Source organism: Spinacia oleracea, chromosome 4, assembly GCF_020520425.1.
Source record: "Spinacia oleracea cultivar Varoflay chromosome 4, BTI_SOV_V1, whole genome shotgun sequence".
NCBI classification, from domain to species: Eukaryota; Viridiplantae; Streptophyta; class Magnoliopsida; order Caryophyllales; family Amaranthaceae; genus Spinacia; species Spinacia oleracea.
Genome location: NC_079490.1, coordinates 187,523,868 through 187,536,277, shown reverse-complemented (window position 1 = coordinate 187,536,277; position 12,410 = coordinate 187,523,868). Strand labels below are relative to the sequence as shown.

Here is a 12,410-nt window from a genome sequence, read left to right as displayed (position 1 = left end):
TCGCAAATTTCGTTAGGGTATAACAAAAATGATACCGAGTTGTAAGGAGAAGAATGAGGAAGTCATTTCGGCATGCTGTGATGTGTTTTGAAACACATCACAGGGGCATTTCTGTAAATAAATTGAATTTCAATGGTACATGTTTTAATCGTAATGGTACATGTTTTTTCATAATGGTACTCCGTTTAACGATATGGTACTTTTTTTTTTTAATGAATGGTACACAAAATGCACTGTAATCATCACAGCAATGCCGAAATTCCGCTCCTGGAGAAGAATAACACTGTTGTTATCTCACACTCCAAATACAGGTCTTTTCAGTCTTGGCCTATTTACTATGTGGTTTCACACTCCAAATACAGTATTTTTGTCATGAATTGTGATACAGATTACAGATACATCAATCATCTGGTGAAGTCCTAACCGCAGCAAGACATTCTTTAAAAATAAACAAAACCCTAATAATACATTTTGAGTACAACCACAGGAAAATACAACAACTAAACTATGCTGGTACCTAAACCACTAGAGTGTACCTGTTTAATATGAATAGTATAATTATTGTGTTTACTGGTAGTAGTTTGGCTCTTGGGGCCAACATATGTCAGGCACAAACACAGCATTATCAACCAAGTGATTGGACGTTTTCGGCCAGTACAACCCTGAAGCAGTAGGAGGTGATGGCACCTGCGGCACTGTCCAAGAAACATCTGGAACCTGGCCCAACCGATCATCACTATCCAAATCATCTTCTATGGACCTCAGGTATGAAGACTCACAATCTCCAAGCTTGCCATTATCAGCCTGTCAAAATTAGACAAACAAGTTGATGAATGATGAATGATGAATGATGAATGATGAATGATGAATGAACAAGGGAGTCGAGAGTAAAATAATACACCAACTTCATAGTACAAGTTAGTCGGGACACCAAAAAGTCCAAGAAAATTACCAAAATATATGCAGAAACGGTAAAACAAACCTAAAACAACACGAGTTACATGGACGAGACAGTCACATAAAATGTACAAAGTTAAGAAGGGATTAGCCTGGAAGAAATTTACTAGAAATGTAGTACTTGTTCCAAGTGCATGGTTGATCTAGGTCAAGAAGCTTGCTATAAAAGCCAGAGATGTGCTAAATGCAACCTACTCTTTGTGGTTTAGATCCGGAATCAAAGAAGTGATTACTTTTTGCTTACTGCAGGACTTGAAGAGGATCCTGTATAGCTTCAGTTTAACAGAGTTGAACGGAATGTTGTTGATGAAGTGAGAATAATTTAGTAGATTGAAAACAACTCAAACAAATGCACGAGATTGATGGTCTGTGCAGCTGAAAGACACTTATGTTGTGTTGCATGAAAGAAAAGAAAGTATTTTTGGAGAAACAGAACACAGAATATTTCCTCGTCCAAAGGATTGTGCATCTAATTATGGATAAAGTTTGTAGCGGCAAATCTTCGTCTAGTCTATCTCATTGTGATGACTAGTTCTTGGCTACCATAATTTATGTTGGCTGCAGGTTAGCATGTGATGAATCCTTGCCCTGAAAACGGGATGCAAGACAGAGACCACAACGCCAGATAGTGGCCTCCGCTTGGTGGTTCGTTGCTGATTTACTGACCAGTTTGCACTGTAATGCTTTTCTTATTTAAAAAATTTATTTCTATCGGTGAACAAACTACCTATTACTTGACATGTATATAAAAACAACTGCATTATATGTACTTTAATCAATTACTCCAGCTTATAATCAACCTAAACCCTTAATTTAAAAACCTTTGCTGAATTTAAACAAATCGCCCCTGATTGAACCCTCTTTTTAGAAAATTGAAAAATTAACCCCAATTTGTAGATAACCCTAATAGTTGGATTACCTAACACGAAATATTGATGAGTATTGACAATTAAGAAAGGTATAATTGTCTATTGTTGACCTAACAAATTAGAGATTCGAGCCCCCTCCACAATCAACTTGTAGATTGGATATTTAATCATAATGGACTCTGATTAGGAGAAGCGTCGGAATTTTTAGAGTATGAGAAAGTTTGAAAAAAGAAGAATCTAGATAACGGAAGGGAAAGTAGTTAAAGGCAGGGGAAACGTGGGTAATCTTGGCAGACATTTGTAACAGAAAAACTAAGAATAACTTGATATTAGGTATCTGCTATACTTGACAATAGGTAGTTGTTTCAAGGCCATGTAGCTAAAATATTGAGGGGCTTTCCAAGGGATCTAAGGATGAATCCATGGAAGAGCAGCTCTCTCAATTCCAAAGCATCTTTCTTGTGGAGGATAGCACAAGAATTCTACATTTTTACCATTTAATAGTCTTTGTTTGCGGAAAATAGAGGAGACATGGTGAAGGAGAGAGAAGGGAAATCTCCTGATTTGGGGTCCATCATTGTTTAAACCCCCTAAGCATTGTCAGAACACCCTCAAATAACAGGACCATAAGTGTACCACATTGTCTACTCGTAAGTTTGTTATTGATTCAATCACTAACACAACCTATGCCCTATAGCACCTGAATGGCAGCTAGTGCTACCACAACAGAATCAATGCTTATTACTCACTCAGAATGATGGAAACTAGACTTATGATCAAACATGACACCAAGCATCAACAAACCCGGAACAGCCAACCATATTATAATGTGATCATTCCCTCTTGCCCTTCCCGGAAGAAGACATTTTTAGCCTATTGGGTCAATGGAAAGTTGGAGACCCTGCATTACAAAGCGGAAGAGGGGACAAAACCTGAGGTTGAACATCATATTTAATATAAGTAACTAAAAGCATACCTTTGATGATACGTTGTCGTGAAAACCATAATTTAACTGGAAATCATTCAGTCCGAGATATTCATCCATGGGCCACTGATGAAGGGTTCCTGCTGCAGAACCACCAGCAACAGTCATTCTAGATTGAGTTATGTCCTCAAGAGCACCACTTTGGACAGGTTGGATTTTGGGAAATTCATTAGCCACCAGCTTTGTTATGCTTCTCTTAGATGGCATAACTGTCTCGACTCCTCTTTGAACAGGGTCAGCTCTGGCATATTCACTGGTTGTTGACGTAGGAGCACTCCTCTTTAGTGTAGCCCGGTTTTCAGCATCCGAGGCTTTCTCTACAGAATAACTAGTTCCTCCAGATGAAGAAGAACCAGGTGCTGCAGGCTCAAGTCCCACTTTCACTCCAGTTAACAGAAATCTTTGATGGGTCGAGACAAAGGAATTTACAGTGTGGATGGAAATATCACACTTCCTACAAAGTAATGCTCGATCTTCAAGGCAAAAGAAGTAGCCAACTGTCTCCTGCAAAATGTTTGAGATCATGTTATAATTTAAGCACAAAGATAACAGCATTCATAGAATTTGATCTCCAAGGCCATGTGACTAATACTGATGCAACCAGTTATTTGCAAATCACATATACTACTCAAATACCCAAAATGTAGACATCAATGTTATTTCACTGCACAGGAGAAATCATCTATTTGTATATTGATATACCCCTGTAAATACTAATCCCACTGTCAATAAGATATTTCATGCCATATATCGTTTTCTTTCTCATAATCCCCATAAACATCAATGCTAAAATTGAAGTTTACAATTCTATCAGTGTTGAATAATTTTGATTGAAGTGTAAATTATTTCGAATTGAGAATCAATATCACGTTGATACAGGAACCCAAAATGTGATCAACATTGAGGGTTTTCAATTACAACATGGTCAGTTATCTTAATACCTCATCCCTACCTTTTCATTACAACTTCACAAGTACTACAGTAGAATTTAGCCAAAACCTGAAAATTACAAATACAAGTTTGAAGAGACATGGGCGCTATATACCTGTGTTAACTGGATATCACATATTGCACTTCTCGAAGTTGCATTTAAAAAATTTGCAAAAATATTACAACAGGTCTTGCGCACAACCAATGTATAATAAATTTATTGTTACTTAACCCGTTTGGTAACTTACTTCTTATATTGTACATTAGGAGTGATTTTGAAGGAATTTTATTAAAGGGTGATGATAAAGGTCGCAAGTTGCGAAAAAATTTAGTTGTCACAATCTTACGTGTCGCAGTTTAATTGGTACATATAGGCGCCACGTAGGCTATGTGTCATCAGGATATTTTTACTATCAATTCAATATTTTTACTATGAAAATATGTAAATAGATTAATCGATATAAAAAAAGAAACAAATTAGAATATTAAAATTTTCTTACCTTTTTTGAAATATGTATAATAGATTATATAAGTTAAATATTTTAATTTCCAATTTAAATCATGACACATAAACATGCCATGTCATCATTGTGACACGGCTTAAAGGTCGCGTGTTGCGACATTTATCATTTTCGTTTATTAAAAAGCAAAATATCATCACTATAAAATAAATAACTTTTACATTATACTCCCTCCATTTCTTTTTGATGTATCCATTTGGAATCTGGTGTGGTTTTTAAGAAAAATGGAATATTGGTTTGTATGGGTATAAGTGTAATGATTGGGTGTAAGAGATTATAATAAATAAAGGAGTGAGAAAATAATAAAGAAATAAGGTAAGAGAGAGGAGTGATAATGATGGGTAATAAAGGAGGTGGGAGAGTGGGTATATGGGGAAGGGAAAAGAATTATATATTATGGGTGGGGAAAATTAGGTGGGAATATGGGTAGAATCTTTAGGTATTTTGGTAATTAGATAGAAATGTAAAGGTATTTTAGGATAAAATGTATGTCCAAAAATAGAATAGATTCTAAATGGATACAACAATATGAAACGCTTAAAATGGAAACGGATACAACAAAAAGAAACGGAGGGAGTATCTGATAACTTTAACTATTTTGGATAACTTCACCTCCGTCTTACAATATTTACCGGTGCCAAGTCGATAATTGTTATTGATAAATAGTACAAATCACATTGCATGATTGTAAATAATTAAACTTTCAAGATATACATTTAAACTCAATTTTTATCATTTAAGCTCAAATTTGATTTATTTAATCTCAAATTTTATTCATTTTTTGGTTTTTCTTATTCCCACATTTTTTATTTTTTTCCGCTTTAATTACAAAAATGATATCTTCTCTGTACTATTCACAAATTATAGTTATTAATTTTTAATTTTCCATATTTGTTGTACACCGGCATAATTAAGAGTTTGTGAAAATATTAATCCCGCCGTCCCTACACAATAAGCCACATTTCTATTCTGGAATGCCCGAAAATAATTATCCACTTTTAAATTTGTTTGGAAAAATTACAGCTTGTCCATATTACCCTTAATGACAGCCTTCAACTCTTCAAGGAAAGACCGAAAGAGCAAAAAGACTATTGTGGCATAGAATTAGTTAAAGTTGCAATTCAATCAGATGTGGCTTGTTATTTAGACACGCAAGCAGTATCTAATTCAGCCATCAATTATTACCAAACAACTCGACATTGACTACTTAATGGCAATCATCGTCGTCATTTCACCCGTAATTAACAAAACAGTGATATTATTGAGTGTTAATTCAAGTCATTTGCAGATTAAACCATGATCCATTTCCTTAATTTGAAGGACAAAATTATGGCGAAGTAGCACAACATAAACAGAAGATAATTTGCAGAAAACGTTAATAAAAACACCACAGAATTTTCCCACTCTTTTACATGAAAAAGAAAAAAACTGCAACCAAAATCAACAATCAAAGCATCAACTAAATAAGCACAAATTATCAATAAAAAAAATTCAAGAAAAAACCTGGCAAATATCGCAATTAGGCATGTGAGAGGAAGAGTTAGAGAGAGAAACACGCTGGTGCTTGCTAGCAAGCTTATTAGCAGCATGAACCTTCTCATCGCAATCATGGCACAACGCCGCCTCATCAGCGCAGCAAAGCACCACCGCCTCTGCCGTCTCACAGACGTTACACTGAATCTTCATCTCCTTCGTTGAAGAAAACAAAACCAGCTTGATGAATCCACCGTCACAGACAAAACCCTAGGAGAGAGAAAATTGTGAAATACAGAGAGAGATACTGGATTGAGGATTTTGGATAAAAGAGTGACGAAGAAGGTTTCCCTTTTTTTTAATTTGTGTTGGTTGGGTTCAGTGAATGCACCGAAACTTGTAGAAAAATGGAAATGATTTTATTTCTCTTTGGGGAAGATATTTAAATAAAAAATTTAAAAAAAGGAGAGATATTTTGGGGGTAAAATGAGGATGGTATTGCATTTGAATGTTTATTTATTTAAATAAAATAAAATTACAGTAGGAATATCATGATTTTATTTGAAGTTTTTAATGTGCTGGAAAATAAGGAGGAATGGAGAAGCACGTGGTGGTTAAGTGGTTAGTGTTAGTGGACATGGGAGAGGTTTTATAAGAAAATATATTTCCTCCGTCTTTTAATACTCGTCTTAATTGGACTGTCACAAAATTTTAGGCAATTTAATTGACTTATTAGAGCAATTTCAATGATAAGTTACAAGGTGTTGTAGTTAAGGGGTAGTTTGGTTGACCGTGGGAAGTAGAATTTCTTAGGAAGAAGTTTTTCCTATGTATTAGCATTTCCTAGGAACTAGATGATATTGTTTGGTTAAACTTGGGAAGTTCCACTTACCTGGAGGAACCTAGGTAAGCAACTTCCTCCATTTTTTAGGAAGTGTGACTTCCCATATTTTTGTCAAACAAACAACCCTAAAATCTTTCACTTCCCAGGAAGTCATAATTCTCATTGTATTTCATGCCAACCAAACATCACCTAAGTAATGCCACATCAATTTATAGCTATAATTGATTTAAGCTACAAATTATCACATTTGTGAGTTACCATACCTTGTAGCTCCCTATAGTATTTAATTTAAATAATTTATTTATTTGAGCTATCTTTTTTTGAGCTACCTGCCCAAAATAGTTATAAGTATTAACAGTTTGTTATGTCATTGATGTAACAACGGTGAGAAACCTGCTCACATGTACTTTTTTTTTGTGAGTATGTCTCTTTTTTAACTATTGAAGTTGCTCTTTATTTATTAGATGGTACTCTCTCCGCTCCTAAATATGTATCTTATATGGAGGTTTGCACGGTGTTTAATAAAATTGAGAAGTGTGTAAGGTAATGATTGAGAATGTTTTTTTTGGGAAAAGGATAAAGTAGATTATTGTTTAAGGATAAAATACAAAAGGTAAAGAGAGAAAAGAGGAGGCAAATCACAAAAGTAAGTCCACTGCCACGTCACCAATTTACTAATTCAAAAAAGAACCAATCAAATTACAACAACATAATCCATCAACCAATAGAGTTGCAGGAAAAAAAATACACGGATCACACAAACAAGTGGGGACACTTCACTTTTAGAGGTAATTTTTTTTTTTTTGGCAAAAGGGGGCTTTTCCCTCCCTTTTATCATATACATTAGGAGAGAGAAAAAATTTAGAGAATTGAGGACCAAAAACCAAAGGGAAACAGATAGAAAAAAATAAAAACAACTTGATGTGAGATACTTTATTCATGGTCATTATATTTTTTTATTTTTTTGATAATTTTTTTTATTTTACTAAATCTATTTTGGTCTCGGCAGCTCTTCATCCGTTGTGCCGAGAGTAGGCACTACCGCTTTGATATGCATAAAGAGATGCTCAAGCATAAGGACCAGATTGAGAATCATGTGAAGTATGCTGGGAGGACAGCCAGATTGATCAATGTGGAAGCGGACAAGAAGATTAAGTCTGAGACAGACGCTCTGAAGAAGGCTGAGGAGGACGCCCAGAACTATGAAAAGAAATTGCTGGAGCATGAGGAGAGGTTGGTCGTGCTGAGAAAGGAGTATTCCTCCGTCTCGGAGCGGGTGACCAATTTCTCCTCCAAAGTGGACGCCTTAGAGGGGTTGCTTAAGGCTACCCAAGACGAGATTGACGCCGTGCGCTGAGAGGTCGCTAGCTCTTTCAAGCTTGGCGAAGAATCCATTTTGGAGAATGCTCGGCGGGCGTGGGATCAGTCTATGGACGGGAAGGACTTTTCCTGGTTTAAACGTCGCATCTCCTACCAGATGGTCGTCTCGACAGCTAGACGCCTTGGCCTGGATCCCCCTGAGTTTTTTAGCGAGCAGGAAGATGAGGACGTGGATGAGGAAGAAGTGAATTCCCCCGAAGGCCAAGACGTTCAGGAAGGGAGTTTCACTGCCCCTCATCCCTAAGTGGCCTTTTAATTAGTTTGGATGGCGCCGTGGGAGCTTGTAATAACTTTGGTGCCTTTTGGCATTTATTTGTTTTGGTTTGTTTGTGCCTTGAGCGCATGTATAAATATTTTGTGCCTCCTGTGCACTTATTTTTTTATTCCATTTCAGTTTATTACTGACTTTTTAGGAACTCTCTTATTGGTCCATTTGATGGACGGGTACCCCAGTGTTTTAGGTGATCAGCCTAATTTGAGGCGCTAATCTAGGCCACTTCTTAGGCCGTCAACCGATTAGTATTTTTGAGACGCCTTCCAAGGAGAAGGCGTCATATTGAGTGTCTGCTCTTGTTGAGTCTTACTTTTGCGTTGTTGTTAGTACATGGTACTTTTGGGGTCGTCGTTCATTTGGTAAATATTGACGCCACCGTTTGGGGCTTGTTTATTGTGGAGTTCTCCACCCCTTAGCGTCTTAAGGGGTTTTATTGAGCCTTGTATTCGTCAGATAAGAAAACATTCATTATTTTACTAAGTAGCAAAACTAAATTCACTGCTTCGTAGGCGGGCATTTACAGGCCGTTTTGTAGGCTCTAGTACGATAGTTAGGCCGCTTTGTAGGCTCTAGTACGATAGTTAGTCCGTTTTGTAGGCTTAAGTTACATGAGTTATCCTAATGACATTCTATTTTCAGCCACTTTTCTCTATCTTGACTGGTTCTGTTTTGGCTGCTTTACTCTCATTGGCGGCTGACAGTTCGTCTTCATGCTTTCTTTTTCTTCTGGCTTCGGCCGAATCTTTCTTCCATGCTGACGGGTTGAGGGTGGTGAGGTAACAGTTTCTTTCTTGTTGTTGGTCTCCATGTATGGTTCCTATCTCCCCGTCATCACATACAAGCTTCAAAAGCATCAGATGGGTGACGACTACTGCTTTAATCTTGTTCAGGGTGGGTCGTCCCAAGATGACGTTGTATGCTGTCAAGTCCTTAACAATTAGGAAGTTCACTTCCATCTTCCGTCCATTTTTTCTATCCCCAATTCGAACCGGCAAAGTGATGACGCCTACAGGGTGTATAATGCTTCCTCCAAAACCAATGATGGGATAGTGTATGCTATCCATGGTTTTGGGTCATGTGCTAGACGATTGAGGCATTCCACACTCATTATGTCACACGAGCTCCCCGTGTCTATTAGGATGCGCTTCACCCTCATATTGGATATTTTGAACTCGACCACAAGAGGATCATCATGCAGAGTGGCTATTCGTCCACCATCCTACTCACATATCTCGATCCGTGGGAATGGGTCCAGAGGTGACTTTCCTGACAGCATTACCTGCCCCAAGCGGCGAACATACTCTTTCTGCCCCCTCATGGTGGGTCCTCCAGCGGCTGGTCCCCCAGATATGACGGCTACAAACCCCCCTTCGTTGTGTTGTCCCTCCGCAGGTGAGACGGGTGACTTGTTCTTTTTGTACTGTTTTTTTCCAAAGCCGTGAGCATTCTTCTGTAAGTAGTTATTGAGGTGTCCTTTGGAGGCTAGGCCGTCTAGAGCCCTCTTCAAGCTTCTACAGTTCTTGGTTTCATGCCCTATGTCTTCATGGAACTGGCAATACAACTTAGGGTCTCGACTTTCAGCAGGAGACTTCATGGGGAAAGGTCGTTCAAGGTCAAACCTATTTCCGACGTCTTTCATCATCGTGAGGAGATTTGTGTTATACTCGAAATATTCCCTTTCTTGTGGACGTTCTCTCTTGTGCCCAGGAGAATTGGTATCATGTTCTTTTGAGAGAGCCCAAGTGCCATTTACTCGTGGGGCTTTTCGGTCTATTTTGTCTTTCTTCCCTGAGGAATCTGTTGCTTCTCCAATCCTTCCATCTTTTGACGCGCTGCATATTTCTGTTGCATGGATAAATGCTTCGACCTCGTCCAAAACTTCGGCCATAGTCCGCACACTTTTCTTGACTAGGTCAAACTTAAAGGATCCCTTCTTCAATCCCCTGATAAAATTATCGAAGGAGACGCCGTCAGGAAAATCTGGGATCTGTCCGGCCTCTAGGTTGAAACGTTTCACATAGCTTCTTAGTGATTCATCTTTCCCCTGTTGAATTCGTCCCAAGTGCATACTTGTTTTCCTTTCTTCCTTGTGTGCCATGAACCTAGTGGAGAACAGAGTTTGTAGTTCGTTGAAAGAGGCAATTGACCCTGGGGGCAATCGCTCAAACCACTTAGACGCTACTCCTTTGAGAGTGGCCGGGAAATATTTGCACCAAGTGGCTTCATTGGTTCCTTGAACATACATATGATGACGGTATGCAACTAAGTGCATATCGGGATCGGTGGTACCGTCATAGGCTTCAATGGTAAGAGTTTTTACCTTGGGCTCTTTCGGGGCGTTCATGATATCCTCGGAGAAGGGAGTACTCATGTGTCTTAGCGTCAGATTATTAAACCCTTGCTGAATGTGGTAAGTTGGTTCACGGCGGCTGGAGAGCAGGCGGGGACACAGGCTTACCCTGTTGGGCGTTATCTGGGTCTGTCCTCGAGTAGAGGGGTAAAATGACAGATCTTCCATCACAGGGGTGGACCCAGTGTCCGATAGTTCAGATTCAGCTTCATAATATTCTTGACGCCTCGAGGCGGGCCGTAAGACAGCTGGTGGGTTTCCCCTAGACGGTGGTCGTATGACTTGGTCCCTTCGAAGTAGAGAAGTTGGGAGGTCGCGGTCAATCCCCGAGCGCTCAGGCACAGGGCTGATTCCACGGCTAGCCTGTGGACGGGAGCTTTCTCCAGCTCTCGATACATTGGATCTAAGTGGCATTCTGTTTATCCGATTGACGCCCAGGCTGAGGGGCCTCTGTGGAGCCGTCCTCTCAGTGCTGCAGATTAGCATATTTTTTCGAATTTCATCTTGCAATGTGGTGCTCATCTGCTGCCAAAAGGTTTGATTCATTTGCTGTTGGAATCCTGCTAAGATATCGCGTAGCGACCCCACCGAGACTGGCAAGTCCAAATTCTCATCCAGCACGGATCTCGGACGCTGGGGCTTAGGTGGCCACCCGGCGGAGACGCTTCCACAATTGGTTCTTCCTCTACGACTACCTCAGCTTGCTGCACCCGACGTGGTGTGCTTCCTGCATTTGCGATTCGATTGGCTTCTTCTATATGACGTTGACTCCTTTCGAGAGGCCGTCTCTCTTCTTCCTCACCAGCATACTCTCTGTCAGAGTGCGGTTCGACCATGATACTATACCTCCCCACAGACGACGCCAAATGTTGTGGGATCTTTTACGGTGATGACGTGTCACGCGTTCCTCGGAGGTATCAAGTATGAGCTGGCACGAACTTCTGGCAACCTGCAAAACAAGAATATTCCTGTCTCCGATGCTTAAGTAAGTATAAGTTAAAGAGAAAAGTAATTTGTAGAGAGAAGGCAGAGCAAAGATATTTTTTGGTTGGTGGGAATGAATTGATTGCCCTTTTACCTAGGGATCTGCACTATTTATAGTGCTAGGGTTTCTTGGGAACTGGTCCTGCATGATTGGATGTTTTGCAAGATCAGAACACGTGTCCTGCTAAGTTTTGGGGACTTGATTTAGACCTGGTGGGCCTCTTAAGCGTTTGGGCTTTTTTGGGAAATAGCGGAATGGGCTCCTCCTGAGCAAGTGGGTCTCATGACCTACTGATGGGTCTTGGCCCTGCGTGTGCATGGGGATTTATGAGACAATTTGAGGTGTGCCTGCTGATGGGCCTTCGGGCCTTCTTTCTGGGCTTTCATGGTACAGCCAGGTGGCGTTCTTTTAGGCCACATCAATTATTTTTGAAATTTAAGGCCTTGTGCCGTCGCTCATCCCGCACACCCCTAGAACTGCATATGATATGGAGTAGAAACTGTTTCCTATAAGGTTAGCCAAAAGGGCCCTTCTTCGAGTAAAACTATCTAGGTAGCATCGACTTTCTAATGCCCGACTTTAGACCCGAAACAGACTATTCGGGCTCATTTCCAATACTCCGTATTTGTTACACTACACTCCTACGGTCCTACCAATTAATCCCGAGAAACGAATAATTCCTAAACAATCTTCCCGATTAACGAGGGACGTTAATCCAATGGCAGAGATGTAATATTGTGCAAAAAATTGGCAAATATGTAAAATAAAGTGGATGTCAAACTTAATGGTCTCTAACGGAAACGAAACTTACGGAAGTTAACAAAAATTACAGTAGCCCGCCA

At 39.5% G+C, this 12,410-nt stretch overlaps 1 protein-coding gene across 1 annotated transcript; it reads right to left on the bottom strand.

Moving 5' to 3' along the window:
* Positions 1-259: 259 nt before the first annotated feature.
* LOC110782697 (B-box zinc finger protein 22) lies at positions 260-6,161 on the bottom strand. The gene is made up of 3 exons (XM_021986911.2): positions 5,766-6,161; positions 2,803-3,315; positions 260-804 (listed from the first exon to the last, which is right to left on the bottom strand). Exons 1-3 carry the CDS (start codon positions 5,946-5,948, stop codon positions 568-570), a joined length of 933 nt encoding a protein of 310 aa, XP_021842603.2. The 5' UTR covers positions 5,949-6,161; the 3' UTR covers positions 260-567.
* Positions 6,162-12,410: the final 6,249 nt, after the last annotated feature.

Excerpts from the sequence above, each read along its gene's own strand:
- LOC110782697 (XM_021986911.2), bottom strand. The coding sequence starts at position 5,948 with ATGAAGATTCAGTGTAACGTCTGTGAGACGGCAGAGGCGGTGGTGCTT. Across the intron at positions 3,316-5,765 it reads CTAATTGCGATATTTGCCAG|GAGACAGTTGGCTACTTCTT; the intron begins GTTTTTTCTTGA and ends AACATTTTGCAG. Across the intron at positions 805-2,802 it reads ACGACAACGTATCATCAAAG|GCTGATAATGGCAAGCTTGG; the intron begins GTATGCTTTTAG and ends TAATTTTGACAG.